Below are 16,144 nucleotides of genomic sequence, written 5' to 3' on the forward strand. Positions count from 1 at the left end.
CACTACTTGTGCCAAGGTCAGTTCACAGGATGTGCAGGAAGAGCGACCCACACATCAGGACAACAGGAAACGGGACACACCTGCAGCACAGCTCAGGTGATATCTGGGTGCCCAGGCCTAAGTGCCCATGGATTTGTGGCTGGAGGGTGTGTGGGTGGAGGCCACAGCAGAGGCTGGCCAGGGTAATTATAGGGCTACTAGTGCACTGAGGGCTTTGACCACAGCTTCTTCTCCCAACAAGGTGTGACCTCTCACCTTGCAAACATCTGTCTTCAGAGCTGTACTCCTTGTGAAATGCTCTTGTTTTCGTGGGCCCAGGATGGAGAAGAGTCCTCTTAGGGCTACTTTGGGGTGACAGAGACCTAGGGCAAGAACATGTCATAAACTGGGATGAAAACATAGACCTAAGACACGGAGGGCCATGACAAGGTCACACAGCAGGGCAGGGATATGGCACGAACAAGTTGGAGCTAGATCAGGGAACAGAGTTGGCACAGAGATGTGACATACAGAACCTGAAGTGGGATAGGACTATTGTATCCCAATCAAGTCCATCCAGGGAAAAGGACCACCTATAATGTGAATCTGAGATCCATTTAAAAGACAGGGCCAGAAACAAGACAGGAGATGAGGTTACTGACAATTCAAGTCCAGGATCCATCCAGAAAGACTAGCCAGTAAGTCAGGTCAGAAAGGAGCAGGGAATTGCAGTCCTGAAAGTGCTCACTTCCCTAGCTCTAACATTAACCCTGGCCCTAACTCACAGCAGAGTTTAGGACTACACCCATTTCTCCAAACATGCATTGAGCTTAAACTCCTTCCAGGCAGAAGCCTTCTCCTAGCTCTCAAGCATAAAGATGATTCCAGCTCTGCAGACTCTCAGTGGAGCTATGCTGTAGTCCTGCTCAATCCTAAGAGGCAGAGTGTGGGCTGTGGTGTAGACTGAGCTGAAGTTTAACACCTGTTAGGAGTAAACATTGCCCAGCAGACAGGAGTCTGCCCTTCGGCAGGGAATTTTCCTATCCTGGCCCTGTCCTGTTCCAGAATCTCCCTGTCCATCATGCCACACAGACTGCCAACCAATCAGTATTCAACTGAATGCATTTTGCTGCAGGAAAAGGCTCTGCTTTCAAATGTCGTTTTTGTTCTGGCCAGACTGCTCACTCTCGTGTCCTCTGCAGAAAACCCATACTCCAAATTTTTGGAAGACACTGTAATTTTTCTACAAGATGCAATTTTTCAGTCCTCTGGTCCAGTAGAAGAGTAAGCTTTCATTATTAAACACAAGCTTCTTCTTATTATAAGAGAGGCAGCTCATGAAAAACGAAGGACCAAGAGCTAGAGATCTTACTAAAATTCAATGCAGCTGATCCCTGGTGTGGCATTTGTGTGCAGTTCTAAGGAGGAGACAAGGGATGCATTCTTTCCCTTTTGGTTCACTAAAGCAATGCCCTAAGGGACTAAGCTGGGAGTAGGTCAAGGAAGAAAGTTTGGTTTGCTAAAATACCTCAGTTTTCCCTGATAAAGTGCAGCAGCTCCTTGAAACCCGGCATGAGGTTAAGGGAGAAAAAGGACTAGGTGGGGTCACTGAAACGGAACAGCATCAGGACCCAGCAGTACCGCGGCCCCTTACCAAACTCCATTTTTTTTCTTTGGCTTTCAAAGCAATTTGGAAGCCGATTTCTTTACACAATTATAGCCCTACGCACAAAACAAACCCACCTCACAGGCACCCCCCTGAGGCTCTGCGAGGCTCGGCAAATTTGGGACTAGCGACAGGAACGCGCGCGTTCTACAACACACCGAAGGTCACCGTGCGGCACCCGCCCGTCACAGCCCCGCTGCGGGGCGCGGGCCAGGCCAGGCGTGAGGCCGAAAATACGTCTGAGCCTGTTTTGTTTAAAACTAGAGGCACATGCCATTTGTTTTCCAGATTTCCTCTTTTATTTTCCGCCCCGCCCGCCCGTACGCTGGCAGAAGATGGAGACAGCGGCAGATCCCGGCGGCGCAGGCGCGGCAGGAGGAGGGGGAAGAGGAGGAGGAGAGGGGGCGGGGACAGTGGTGCCAGGCCCGGGCCCGCCGCCTGGCGCAGCTCCTTCCCGGGCCTGAGGGGCGGCTGCCATGGGCAAGCGGGTGGCGCTGGTGCTCGCCGGCTGTGGCGTCTTCGATGGCAGCGAGATTCACGAGGCGTCGGCGGCGCTGGTGCACCTGAGCCGCAGCGGCGCGGAGGTAGCGGAGGGTGGTGGGGTGTGGGGGTGTGTCTGTGTGTGTGTATGTGTCTGTGTCTGTGTGTGTGTGTATGTGTCTGTGTGTGTGTGTGTCTGTCTGTCTGTGTGTGCGTGTGTCTGTCTGTGTGTGCGTGTGGCCCGTCGTGCGGTGTGCGACACAGCAGCCGAGAGTTCCCCTCTCTGTGGGACCGGAGCCCCTCTCGGTTTGCGGTGCTCCCTGCGCCGCCACTGCACCCTACAAAGCCCGTTCAGCCATAACCTCTCTCTTTATGTTGCCCTCTCCCCTGATTTACTCATCCCCGCCCAAAGACCTGCCTGGCTCCTTGACAGGAGTTCAGGTCGCACAGGCAGCTGGAGGCAAGACTGAAAAGGGGTCTCATTAATACAACTAAATTATTACACTAAAAGTCATGCCTGCAGGTCATAGAGAACCCTGCCCGGGTGAGGACCGTTCCCCTGAGCACGTGTAGAAGTTAACTGAGATACAAAACTTGCATGGCAATGACTAGCCAATCATAACAGAGGGGCTGCACTTGGAGAGGTCTCTGAATGGCATAAAAAGTCCAGTGGGTGTGCTTGATTTGTGGAATACCACTGAACACCCAGGCTTGCACGACTCTGAAATAAATAATCTGTGTCTCTCTTGAGTGTTTAGTTATTTGCTTGTCACACACCAGGTAATGAATCCAGTTTTGTGGGCAACAGTGCCAGACTTTTTAGTGGTGCCCAGTGACAGGGTGAGGAGCAATGGCTATAAACTAAACCACAAGGAGTTTCATGTTAACATCAGGAGGAACTTCTTTACATTGAAGGTGGCAGAGCATGAGAACAGGCTGCCCAGGGAGGTCATGGAGTCTCCATCTGTGGACATATCCAAAACCTACCTGGATGCATTCTTGTGTAGCCTGTTCTAGGTAACCCTGCCTGGTCAGGGGGGTTGGACTGGATCATCTCCAGAAATCCCTTCCAGCCCTAGCAATTTTGTGATCCTGTGAAGCTGGGAACAAGGAGGAGCTGGAGACCTGTCCCTTCTTCTCTGGCCACAGGGAGCTGAATATGGGTTAAAATGCTTTGTCTTCTTTCTTTCTGATTGCTTTTGCAGCCGTCACTGGGGTTCACCTGCTTGTTTTCTGCTCACTTTTTCCAGGCTCTCTTTGGTAAGGTGGGACTTGTCAGAGAATCCTGGGCCAGGATGTAGTGGTGTGCTTTGGTCCCATCTGTGGCTTCAGATGGCAGAAGCTGGTCACTGTCTGTGTGTAGCCACACTCAGGTGTCTGATAGTAGCAGCAGCATTCTCATATTTAGCACAAAATTGTCATCTCTGAGAAGTTTGCAAAGGAAGCTTCAAAACAGACACAGGAAAACAGCCCCTGTGGTACACCTGTCACAGAGCTTTATATTCTGATGCAGTGTCCTCCTTTTGTTTCTAACCAAAATTGGTTCTCCTGTGTTTTGGTCTTCCTTTCTGCTGCTGGTGTTTTAGGACAGCTGGTAACTCTAATGTTTGCTCTAGAAATGCTTGTAAAAATTGCATCTTTAACTTTCTTATGTCAAACTTTTTTAGCATTTTCATCCCATAACAGTTAAGAGCAATATTTCTTCAAAGTCAGCTGTATGTCCAATTGGGCTGCTAGTATAAATTGTGGTGTCCTTGTAAATTGTGTTTGTCCTTGGCATTATCTGCCCTGGCAAAATCAGTTAGCTTGATGTTGGCATAAGAATACTCTCCTGTCAAAATGCTGCAGGAATAGGATGGGAACAATGCCTGTGTTTACCCATCCTAATATATCACATGTTGCTTTAGGTATTTAATGTGCTAGATTCATACTGTGGAATTTGCTTAACTTGGATAAGAGGCTTCAGGGACAAAACCTGTTTTCATTGAATGATCTTTATTGTGACAAATATGTATGAGTTTTGTTTACATTCATTCAGAATTGCTTCTGCTCTCTTCCTAGGTGAAGATATTTGCCCCAAATATTGAGCAAAGGGATGTAGTCAATCACCTAAAAGGAAGTCCAGCAGAAGAGAAGAGAAATGTGTTAATTGAAAGTGCCAGGTTGGCAAGGGGAAACATTCAGGATTTGGCTGAACTAAAAGCTAGTGAATTTGATGCTGTCATTTTCCCTGGTAGGTATCACAAAATCACACAATACTCTGTGTTGGAAGGCCCACAAGGATCATTGAGTCCAACTCTTAAGTGAATGGCCCACACAGGGGTTGAACCCACAACCTTGGTATTATTAGCACCATGCTCTGACCAGCTGAGCTCATCTTTCAAAAGAAAATGATTTGTGATTTTTAAACTCAGTACATTTATTGATTCATTGTTCATTAAGTTAAAATGCCAGAGTGTTCTTTTGGTATTAAGTTATGCATCCCACCGTTCCTTCTTACTGCAGGTTGTGAAAACTTCACTACTTACTTGTGGACAAGAACCCTGACCAGAGTACAAAAATTGGATCAGAACTCAGTTACATGGCAATGCCTTAATTTCAGGGCCTCTGAAAATGTTGGCAGAATAGCAGGTTGCCAGATAGATTATGTTCCATGTCAGATGGGAGTACATTCTGTTTAATTATGTATCTACTCAGCTGCTGATCAAGTTGTACTAAACATGTTTATGGATAATTTTTTACTTAGAGATCACAAAATTTCATTCCAGACAGAGGTAATTGTAATCACTTTTAGAAATGAAGAAGCCAGAGCATCACGAGGAAATTGTGACTTGCTGAAGATCGCTTTCCAGAATATTCAGTACTGTTTGACGCTGTTGAGCCAGGGACGGGCGAAATGACTCGCACGATTTCAGAAGGCAAAATGAGCGTTTATTCAAGAGCACTTCTCTCTTTTATAGAGAACATCGTGAACATTAGTTCCATTGGTGTTAGAGTAAAAACATTTCACTTGATTGGTACACTGGTCTTAGGTCAGTGTGGTAGAACATACCTATAAACAGTATGAACAGAAAGCAAGATAATAGATTGTTTACATTCCTCCTGGACTTTTTCCAGGCTTAGCCTGGCAGAAATCTTTCTCTTTTTCTCTCTGACTGAACTGAGAATATCCACACTGTTAACTACTGCCTTCATGACTGGGCCTAAGTGTTAATTTTGAGGTTTTCATACTCTTGTAAGGCCAGCAGAGGGAGTGTGTGTATAACACAGAGAAACAATTCTGCCTGCACTTTAAGTGAGTCACTGATCAGGAGCAAGTAGAGAATCACAGATGTTTTGCACATTAATTTCATGCTGTTATAACCCAGGCTCAGGGGGATTGCTGTAATAACTGTTAGAGGGAAATAAACCCTATTTAGTTTGAAAATTAAAATCTTACCTCAGAGATTTCAGATAACACTTGAAAGTGAGCAAACCAGGAAAGGGAAAAATATTAAAAATGCAAAGCTTCTTGATGTTGTCTGTTGAAGTACTTGTGGAAATTTCTTTATACTTATTGGACAAAAGTTGATGCTATGCACATTCCATGTGGAATAACCTCACTTTGATTATTCTGGTGGTTATAAATCCAGCAGACAAAGGAGCTGTAAAATACAATCTGCTTATACAATTAAATGAAGATTAAATGTACCTAAAGGATTGTTAAAACTAATTTCTAGAAAGACAAATCAGCACTATTTTTAATAGGAAATTATGTTATAATTTACAAGTTTTTGTCTTAGAATACCATACGTTATAATGTCCATTTTGCATAAAATCCCCTGTGTTTTTTTATTGTGTTAATGGCTTTTTTTGAAGTTGAAAAGTAGTTCTAGGGAAGAAGAAAAGCTCGTCTATAATTGTTTAAGCATCAAAGTAAAACTTGAGAGTTCATTAATATAGAGGGTCAAATCACTGTTTGCATTACTCCCATGAATTCCATACTTGTGCTTTTAACTAATACTGGTCTTCTGGTCCCTCTTCCTTATTGAGTGCACGACAGGTGGTACAGCTGTTCTAGTGACTAGCAGACAAACGTGAGGTTTCCTGTTTGTCTATTTGTTGCTTTTTGAAACAAGGTTAAACCTTCTGGCCTATGTATAACCTACATGGTATAAAAAAGTGCACAGTTAAACTTTTAACATTGTAAACCCATCATTTACAGGTTACAGTGGCATTGTAAGGCTTTCAGTACAGTTACTTAACAGTCCCACGGATATCAAGATTATGTTTTAAAAAAGAACTTCTGTTTGGTGTGTGCTGTTACCAAATTTAATAGCTTTTAGCAGTGCCTTATATTTGAGCTTTTTGGTTTTGATTTGTGGTGGTTTTTTTTTTTTTTTTTTTTTGGTTTTTTTTTTTTGTTTTTTTTTTTTTTTTTTTTTGGTTTTTTTTTTTTTGTTTTTTGTTTTTTTGTTTTTTTTTTTTCTTAGGTGGTTTTGGTGTAGCAAAGAATCTGTGTTCCTGGGCTGTAGATGGCAAGAACTGTACTGTCAACGAGCACGTGAACTCCACACTCCAGGCCTTCCACAGTGCTAAAAAGCCCATTGGTTTGTGCTGTATATCACCAGTTCTGGCAGCCAAAGTCTTTCCTGGTTGTGAGGTTACAGTTGGTCAGGATAAAAACGTAGATGGAAGGTAAGAAGGAAATGAATGGAGATGATTTGCATCGGAATTATGATTAGGAAGTGGACAGGCTTCTGTGCAAAAGTCTCTTCGGTACCAGTAAACCTGGGGGAACTTAGTTACTTTTAAGAAAAATTAGTGATAATTTTCACTAGAATAATAGTAATAGGCACAGAACTCTCGGGGCAGACAGAATGAATCCATGAGGTCGGGTGACTTGTGATGCTACAACCAGATATACACTGATCTGTGATGTCATGGAATTGTTTAGGTTGGAAAAGTCCTCTAGGATGAGTGAGCCCAACTGTTAACTCAGGGATTTTTAAAAAAGTTTTTCTGGTGGTAGTGGTTTGGGGCCACTTTAGGGGAGGGAGTGAGAACAGGGCATGGCAGAAATCAGTACTGCTTCAAGAGCTGTCAACTCCCAATAAAACTTCTGAATTAAATTTAACAGCAGCCGTAGTGGGGGATTTTGTTCAGAACAGATTGCATCTGTTCCTTCCTTATCAGAAAGGAAAAACCAAAATCTCTAGAGATTCCAGAGGAGCACCTTACATGGAGGTGTTGGAAAAGGTTGCAACTTCAGCTGGCTTCTCTCAAGCTTCTAAAGATCAGTTATGGCTGCACTTGGTATCATCTTCCAAACTTAGGTAAAGATTGTTAAAAACTCTTGTAGCTTCTTACATATTGTAGCTCCATATTTCAGACCTTGTTTTCAAAGGTATTAGATCACTTGATGTGTCTGTAGGGGATAGGAAAATCTGATAGTAGCAGCCTCTTTAACTCCCTTGTCATCATCAGTTAAAGAGTCACATAGATATTATTATAGTTCTCTCATTCAAATTATGTGTGCAGAATTTTATGGCTGTATCATTGCTTTATATTAATTAAAGTCTTTTTATTTACAGATTTCCTGATGCTGAAACGGCATCTGCTATAGCAGAGCTTGGATGTAAGCACATTTGCAAAAATGTAAATGAATCCCACGTGGATAAAGCCAATAAAATAGTTACTACCTGTGCTTTCATGTGCAAGGCTCCTCTGCATGAAATCTTTGATGGAATTGGAACAATGGTACAAGAAGTCCTGAAGCTTGCCTGACTAGAAGCGTACAGACTTCTCCAAGGAAATCAGTGTAGCTAAGCATAAACATTTAGCTTCCTTAGATTGAACTAATAAAATAATGCAACTGCTAAACTTCACAGTTCCTGGTTTGTTTGGTGTGGTGGGGTGTTTTTTAATGTTTTATACATCAGATGGTTACTGCTGAATTTAACCTATTTATTTCTTTTTAAAAATAGAAACCATATATTGAAGGTGATGGGGGGAGTTCCTTTGTTTTTGTTTTAGTTTGGTTTTTTTTTTAATGAATCCAAATGTATTCAGTCTTAAAAAGACTGAATGGGCAATGGGGTTTTATCACATTATTAATGGTTATCAATAATTCATATTTGCTGTTACCCAGCTGCAATTACAAGTGAAGTAGCTGTAAATGAGTCTGTTTACCATCATTATAGGTGAATAATTCAATTCTGATTTCTAATTAGAAGGGAAAAATAAAAGAATGTGGTTATTTGGGTTCTTTTTTCCCCTTTAAAGTCTTTAAGCAAGTATTACTTATGGACTTCTGAAATTTTACAGAGCCCCTAGGTAAACCAAATTTATAAACCAAGATGCAGCACAAATGAATGCATTGCATGTGGAAAATACACAAGTTTTGTGCTAATAAATGAAGTAATTTCCGATTTATTTAGTAAAATGAATTAGATTTATTTTGTAATTTTTTTTGGCATACATTGTTTAGTGTCTTGAGGAGGACAATTTTATATGTGTTAGAGAACATGGTTTGGTCTTATAAATGTGGACAAAGGGTTAGCATCTTCCCTTAGAAGCTCAATGTGGCAAGGCCCTATACTCCTGGAGGAGCAAAAAATTCCCAGAATTGATTATCTGGGTTCACTGTGGACACTGAGTTGTCTCACAGGTGTTCACAGGTCTCTCTCACTCCTGTTCTGTGTAGTGTAGCCCACACTGCTGGACCTGAAGTAATCTAAACTGATGTCATCTGCTCAGTGTCTCATATAACTGGGGCAGGAATAAAACAGGAACAGACCTGTAGCACAGAGGAGCCGACAGGTGGAATTGGGAAATAATGCCTTTATGATGAGGCGTGTGGAGCTGTCCCTCATGCTCAGCACTCGTGTGATCAGGCTGGGCCCGGGCCTTTGCTGCCTCAGTGCAAGAGCAATGGCTACAGTGACACCTGACATGCTACAGAGTATTGAGTGCTACCCCTCCCTACATGTGCTCTGTTTATTTTAGCACAAATGTCAACGCTCAGGCATAACAGGTTCCTTCTACAAGGAGGTTGTAGAGATAAATCTACAGAAATAATTATGAAAAGGTTTTCATTCTCTGTACTTCTAACCGTGATGATTTTCAAGGACACAGCACTTCCATACTCTTCCAGAATTTGGATTTCCTGTATGGAGTTATTTAGGAGAAGCAGAACACAGATTTTTGGCAGAGGAGCGGGGAGATTTTTGTGCTGTGGGCAAGCAGTGAGTGCTCTGCCTCTAAAGGTACAAAGATAGCTGGAGTCGACTGTGCCCACCAGAGGATCTTCTGTTTGGCCTGGCTAAGCTGGGCACATAAACACCAAATTATTTAGTCAAAACCCACAATATTGGACTGAATATAGTTCTTGTGTTATGGGAGTCTTACTTAGAAATGCTTGAGTCACTAATTTTGTCACTAAGAGTTTGTCCTGAATTTTGCATTGGCTTTGTGAAGAGCATGTAGCTGTTGGCTGGAGCACTCAAAGGAAGAGCAGCTTCCCTGGAAGCGCTCTAGGTGACTGTCCTGATAGAAATGTACTTAATACAGAACAGTCCTCTACTTTTTCCAGGTTGTACACAGTCTCTATAATGCCTTCCATGGCTTCTGTGGGCAGGATGCCAAGCACATTGGATTGAAACTTTTTCTCCAAGTCTTCCTTTTTCAGAGGTTTCCTCCAGTGCCCGTAGAAGGTAGTGCAGCAGTCGCTGATCGTGTTGCCGTCCTGAAGTGTGACACTCACTTCGCAGTAAAGGCTGTCAAAGCTGGGGGTGTTGTCAGGAGGGTGCTCCAGCTGTGTTTTGCAGAGGAGCTCCCGCAAGGCTGGCCGGTGAATGTTCTCGCTGGCAAAGGACTGGACTGACATGCTGCCGTCCAGCAAAGTGGAGCATGCAACAAACTGGAAGGAGTGTCGTGCTTCATGCTCTGAGGCTGGGCTGGGTCTGTTCACATATCTGACCTCAGGGACTTTGAGAATGACTTTCTCAATTTTATCAAGGGGAAGCAAGTTCTCACTGCTCTGCACAAGCTTCCTCCTAACAGAAGATGCTGCATCAGCCACCCAGTGTGTTGCAAGATGAGCAGGAAAGCGTTTGATGGCCACATCTTGCTGGTCCAAGAGCCAGGGGTAGGACTGCAAGGTTGGCAGGGTCTGTGGGTTGTAATCTGTATAAAACACACCCATCCCTGACTCCATGTCCAAGATCTGTTTGTTCCCTTGAAGGCCGTGTAAAGCTAAGCAAGCTGCTTCCAGTCCATGCTTGGCAGCATTCCCAACATGGAGGGGCTTTATTTGGGTTGCTGCATTAGCCAGTGGGGCACCTGCATAGGAGGCAGCAATAGCCAAGGCATTTTTACATTCCAGCTGGTCAAGAGCTAGCAGTTTAGCACAAGCTGCTGCACTCCCCATGGTACCAACCACAGCTGGTGGGTGAAACCTGAGAAAACAAAAGTATCTTCATTACCAGATTTCAAAAACTCACCCAAATTCACTCTCTACAAAAGCTTTTCATTCATTGCCATGGGAAATGGATTGGACCATAAAGAAATATACATTCAGCATTCATGTGTGGGCCTGAGAGTTACTTTTCCCCAGGAAAAAGTAAAACTGGAATAGTACTGCTTGTAGTAAGTCCTTCCCAGAAAGCAACTGAAACATTAGTGGTGCTCATAGTTTAAAGCAAATTTATAGTCAAATATAAAGTATTATTTAATTTATATATTATTATAAATCTATAAAAATTCAAAGTAGGGAGATCATTGCCTCATTGTGAATTGGTCAATGCTTTAAAAAAAAAATCTATTAGCTAAAGAGTTAGGAGTCAAATGAGCCTTCCCTAAATTTCCAGACAAACAGCTCGGGAAATACAAATACCCGTGCCACCTGTATGTTAACTGACATTTAATTATGCATATTAGCACTAATTAAAAACCACCTTCATTCCACTTTCTACTTTAAACATTTCTATGTACCTTCTTGGAATATTCCTGGCTTCTCTGGAGAAGTGCAGCAACCTGCCTTGCACTTCGATTCCCACATTGAAAGCTAAGAGCAGATCAAGACCTGAGATTTTTTTCTTCTGAGGAAAAGCCTCTGAGAGTGCAATCACTGCAGGGAGCACAGCCCCAGATGGGTGTGTGGCTGGATGCCAGGTGTCATCAAAGTCCATTGAGTGCACCTAATAGAAAGAGAAGCATTGGTATAGAAATAAACTCTGATTTTGCAAGGTTGCCTCAGTCAAATGAAACTACTGTAACTGGTATAAAAAAGTACCAAAGAACTAGATCTTCCTTAGAAAACAAAAATTTCAAAAGTCTTTTAAAGACCTTTATTCCCAACATGGCTGTCTGAGAAGTGACAATGCAGCAGAGGTCTTGCTTCAAAGGAGAATAATTTAATTCAATTTGTACCTGCCTGAAACCGGTGTGACAGTGATTCCTTTTTTCTGCAGTTGGCTTTTGCTACTTTAATTAGACTACTATAATTAAAGCAGCTGTTCTAGGTCCACCATGTGAACAGTGAGTTTTCTCTTTCCCTAAATCATAATGAAATATAAACACAATGAAATTACATCACCAGTGCTGCAACTAATGCTGCTATTAGGACTTGCACCATAAAAATCTAGCAGTTAAATACTACTAAATGGAATTTATATCATCAGAGCTATTTCTCTGCTGCAACCATCCACTGTCAACAGGCACAAGCCTGCAAACATACAGGAGGCTTTAGCCTGAATTTTCAGCACATTGAAACAAGACCTGTCACACAAGAAAACAGATTCTCTGGAGTTGCTGGGAGTAGGAGAAAGCTACAGTCTGAATGTGGAACGAGCTGCTTGGCTCAAGAGAGTATCCCAAGTGGTGCCTTCTCTTTTCCACATCCAGAACCTAGCTGCTCAGGAAGGTTTCAGGTGTTCCTAGCATGGCATATGGCTGCTGGTCTGGCAGCAGATGGTCCCCAACAGTGCAGTCAGTGTCTGTAATGTACTGCTTATTAGGCACATTCCTTCCTCCTGCAAAGTTTTGAGAACCCCCAAAGACCTGAGAGCATGAGGGACAGCATTTTTTTTATATAGTATAGTAAAACACCTCAAAAACGGAACTTCCGCATCTGTTCACTCATGTCTTAACTTCAAGGCAAGCTGTGAAAGTGGTCAGGCTCCCCAGCAGTCAGATTTTGCCCTGTAATACTGTGATTATGCATTTTTGAGGACTGTTTCTAAACAGATAGAAGAAAATGCAGTGTCTGCCTTGAAAACCTTTGATGCCATCTGGGAAGATGCCCTGCAGTGCAGGATAAGGAAAGTTGAGGCCCTGTAAGCTGTGTTTCTGGTGTATTCAGTAAGTGCTTAAACTGACCTATGACCAAGATATAAACTGATCATATATATGCTAACAGCCAGATCTGAATATCATAAGGGCTGCTAGGAGCTGAGTGGTACCAGATCTCATTTCCAAGGTAATTTTCTCTACATTGGAAATGAGCTGTTAAATTGGACCTCTGATATTGTTGTCACACTAATTTAAATAGGCTTAATATTACTATTTCCTTGGTTGGTCACCTTTCCTAGTTTTGCATAATTGCCAAATTTGTCTACCCCACCTCTTGTGCATCTTTCAATTTCAAACGCCTCAATCTGAATTTAGACAAATGTCTGGGGAATCAGTTATTGCTTTAATGACAAAGTGCATGTCCAAAATATATCACTGGCTTTTGGAAACTGCATAATTGAAGATGAAGTTGCCTTGTGATATTATGTCTGTATGTATCTATATGTGCATCTGTGTTTTTCTGTAACTGTACTTTGCCAGTTGGCACAAAATTCAGATCCCAGTGAAAAGAGCTAGAGCTAGAGGGTGCCTTTTTAAACAGCTACAACAAGGCTATTGCCTTCCTACAAGGTTACCAGGTTGTAAGCTGTAGAGTTCTGACACTGGACAACAACCCCAGGTCCCACATTAAATGTAAGGGATGCTGTTGTGTTGGATCATACATATATTATACCTTAAGTTCAGACTCACTGGAAGGAAGTTGAAGCACATTAGGAGAATAGTCTAGAAAAGTTTTGTAGCAGGCTTCAGAATAAGCTACTATTTTTGGAACATTCTGTTCTCTATAGAGCAAGAATGACATCAATTTGTATGATTTCAGAGCAAATAAAAGAGCATCCCTTACAGCCACTCCATTCACAAAAGCTGCATACAGAGGAGGCAGTCGGAAATCCAAGTGGCCCCAGATGGTACTGGATAAATCTGAGCTGTAGATCTGAAACAAATTGACATAAATTAATTCAAAGTTCTGAACATAAGGATAAATGTGCATTGTATCTCTGATGTAACTCAGAGCAGACCATGTCCTCTGGGGACCTAACTGCTCCCTTTTATGAGAAAAATACGTTTCTTTCAGAAAGTCTGAAAAGAAGGTAAGTTTCCTGTTGGCTTATGTCCTGTTCCACCCAAACAGAGCTTGGGAGCAGACCAACACCACCCACGAGGCCACTCAGTACCTTCACACAACCTCTGGCCACTGATGTCCCTTCTCACCACCCATCGACAGAATCACAGAATCAGCTGGGTTGGAAAAAACCTCGGAGATCATCAAGTCCAACCTAAATGATGATGGGACTGTCATCATCTTGTTGGGGGAGATGTCTCATTAAAGGGTTTTGTTTTCTGTGTTTTTGTAAGACCCTGAGTAAACGATAGATGGCCTCCTGGTGCTGCAAACTGAATAAAAGGGCATAAACTACCCTGGTTTGGAAAGGGGAATTCTATGTGGGAAGAGACTAACTGGCACACAGAGCTCTGGAGGACAAGTCCACCCAGACAGGTCTGAACGATCAAACAGTGGGCTGAACTTCTCCTCATTGATGCACTCCTGTGCTGGGAAGGCTTCTTTTCAGGGTCAATTACTCCACTAGTTTGAGGAGAGCAAGACTAGAGGAGAAGCTAATGGCGAGTGCACCTCAGACAATTATGTTTTACTGCAAGTAACCCACTGCTAACTCCCCTTCTCTTTAACAGTTCCTTGATTTGAAAGGCTGGTGATAAGTGATGCTTACTTTGTTGATGTTTTTAATAAGATATCATAGGTGAAAGAAAGGAAGAGGTTCTTAGTTGGCTGTGTTTGTAGAGGGGGATCTTAGCATACAGAGTGATACACAGACTTTTGCCCATCCAGAGTGAAAAGTAATTTGAGCACTGAAGTTTCACTGTCTCCAGTGGGAAGAACACAATTTCTCTCCATCTGTGAAAGAATTTCACCATGGCAAAATTTCCTTTTCATTGCCCAAGTTTTCCCTTACTTTCTTAAAGCTAAACCTTAGTGTGTGCTATGAATGCCAGACAGCTTACCTTGCTGTACTGTGCCACTTTGTGGCAGACCTCGGTGCTGGTACCCAGAAGCCCCACTCCAAGAGTATCCAGAATCATTTGCTTACTTCTCTGAATTACTTGATCTGTCAACTGATTTGCATTCAAACCATGAATCACCTTGGCAAAATTTCCTGTAACTGTCTGGGAAGGGAAAAAATAAAGAAAAAGAAGAAGTAGATATTTCTCTATATTTAAAACAAACACTCTATTATCTTCCTCTTTTTTTTTTTTTTTTTTTTTTTTTCCTTTTCTTTCCTCTTTTTTTTTCCTTTCAGTTTTTGGGCTACTGTCTAGCACACTGGCCATTTCTGCCCCTGCTTACATGAATTGCATCAGCAAAACCATGGTTTGAATTCTTCCTCTTTTTATTCCCAGAAATGTCACAGTGTTATTTATATTTTACTTATGCTTTCATCATTATCCTTTTCTGTTCTGTATTTCTTCTACTTTCTCCCTGAGCCCTTGGGAGTATGCACTGCAGGTGCTATAACTATGCAATATTATCTCTATCATCTCTATCTCATCCCCATTTCATCTCTAATGACTATTCACACACACACATCCACCCCAAATAGGAGTAAAAACATCTGTCTTTCCCATGGCACCTACTTGTTGCTATTGAAATCAGTGAGAGAGTAGCATTTCAAGCCAATGCACCCACTACCACACAAGAAGGCAAAATTTAATCTCCCTGACTGGCAGCCTTATTATCCCAAATCTTGCTGAGCTTGGAGCTCAGTAGGAAGCAGGAGTTGGCAGCACTACCTTGCACATATTGCTCATAGCTCCCAGCTCCCATTGAATTCACTCTCAGCAGCAGTCCCAGCTTTTCTCCAAGACAAGATCTTGCCTCTTTGAAAAGCAGTGGCTCCTTGTTCCTGGATCCTGCTGATCTGGGAATGATATATATTTATTTTCCTCTCCTATTGAGCAATGACCCATTATGCAAATTCAACCTGCTTCTTGGCTGTGAGCTGCTGTTAGTACCTGTATTAGAAAATGGTCTAAAACTTCCCTTCCTGGGCCATTAGAAATGTCCCAGTGCAGAGGTACACATTATTTACAACCAATCTATACACACAGTTTCTTTTTTTATATGGGCAGTAATGAATATTTTCTCTCTCTTTGGAAATTATCTCCTTTCATTTTCCCTCTTCATTCCCCTTCCTTTACTCCCCTGCACATACCCACACAGTGTTGGTATTGCTCTTTGGCCTTCATTTTGCTGAGGTAAGCAAACCAAACTGTGTTCCTCTACAATATGGACTCACCCCTACTATGCTCGTATATTTTCATTGCGTTGTTCACACTGCATTCCTCTTTCTCTAGCAATGGTGACCAGAATTGTACCCACTATTACATACAAGTTCTCACTCACACTTGCAGTGAAGCATTATGATTATCTTGAGGAAGCACTTACAAGCAGTTTAAAGCAGGTGAACCATTTATCCCATTGTATGGTGGTCACCAACTGCAACATTTGGAGTGAGGATACGAAAGCTTAAATAGAGAATCGCATCTTACAGTGCAAGGAAACAATACAGTACCTTTGCCCACATCTTGAAGGGGTGATGCATGTCCCAGAGAGATGCAGCAAATGAGTGGTGGTCAGTGAGCAGGGGAACTCACTCTCTCACTATTTAT

At 42.5% G+C, this 16,144-nt stretch overlaps 2 protein-coding genes across 4 annotated transcripts; one reads left to right on the forward strand and one right to left on the reverse strand.

Annotated features, from left to right (window-relative positions):
* Positions 1 to 2,054: 2,054 nt before the first annotated feature.
* On the forward strand, positions 2,055 to 7,992 carry LOC128804378 (glutamine amidotransferase-like class 1 domain-containing protein 3, mitochondrial). Of its 2 annotated transcripts, none has more exons than XM_053972078.1 (4): positions 2,055 to 2,229; positions 4,187 to 4,358; positions 6,598 to 6,802; positions 7,699 to 7,992. In XM_053972078.1, the coding sequence occupies exons 1-4, from the start codon at positions 2,122 to 2,124 to the stop codon at positions 7,889 to 7,891; spliced, it is 678 nt and encodes a 225-aa protein (XP_053828053.1). In that variant the 5' UTR covers positions 2,055 to 2,121; the 3' UTR covers positions 7,892 to 7,992. The 2 variants fall into 2 exon arrangements, with proteins under 2 accessions (XP_053828053.1, XP_053828054.1); XM_053972079.1 differs by lacking the exon at positions 7,699 to 7,992 and adding an exon at positions 7,301 to 7,656.
* On the reverse strand, positions 7,520 to 16,096 carry ACOD1 (aconitate decarboxylase 1). Of its 2 annotated transcripts, XM_053972071.1 has the most exons (6): positions 16,048 to 16,096; positions 14,480 to 14,641; positions 13,302 to 13,391; positions 11,099 to 11,304; positions 9,622 to 10,563; positions 7,520 to 7,532 (listed from the first exon to the last, which is right to left on the reverse strand). In XM_053972071.1, the coding sequence occupies exons 1-6, from the start codon at positions 16,075 to 16,077 to the stop codon at positions 7,520 to 7,522; spliced, it is 1,443 nt and encodes a 480-aa protein (XP_053828046.1). In that variant the 5' UTR covers positions 16,078 to 16,096. The 2 variants fall into 2 exon arrangements, with proteins under 2 accessions (XP_053828046.1, XP_053828045.1); XM_053972070.1 differs by lacking the exon at positions 7,520 to 7,532 and having other exon boundaries at positions 9,609 to 10,563.
* Between the last annotated feature and the right edge of the window lie 48 nt (positions 16,097 to 16,144).

This window comes from Vidua macroura, chromosome 2 (assembly GCF_024509145.1).
Source record: "Vidua macroura isolate BioBank_ID:100142 chromosome 2, ASM2450914v1, whole genome shotgun sequence".
Taxonomy (NCBI): Eukaryota; Metazoa; Chordata; class Aves; order Passeriformes; family Viduidae; genus Vidua; species Vidua macroura.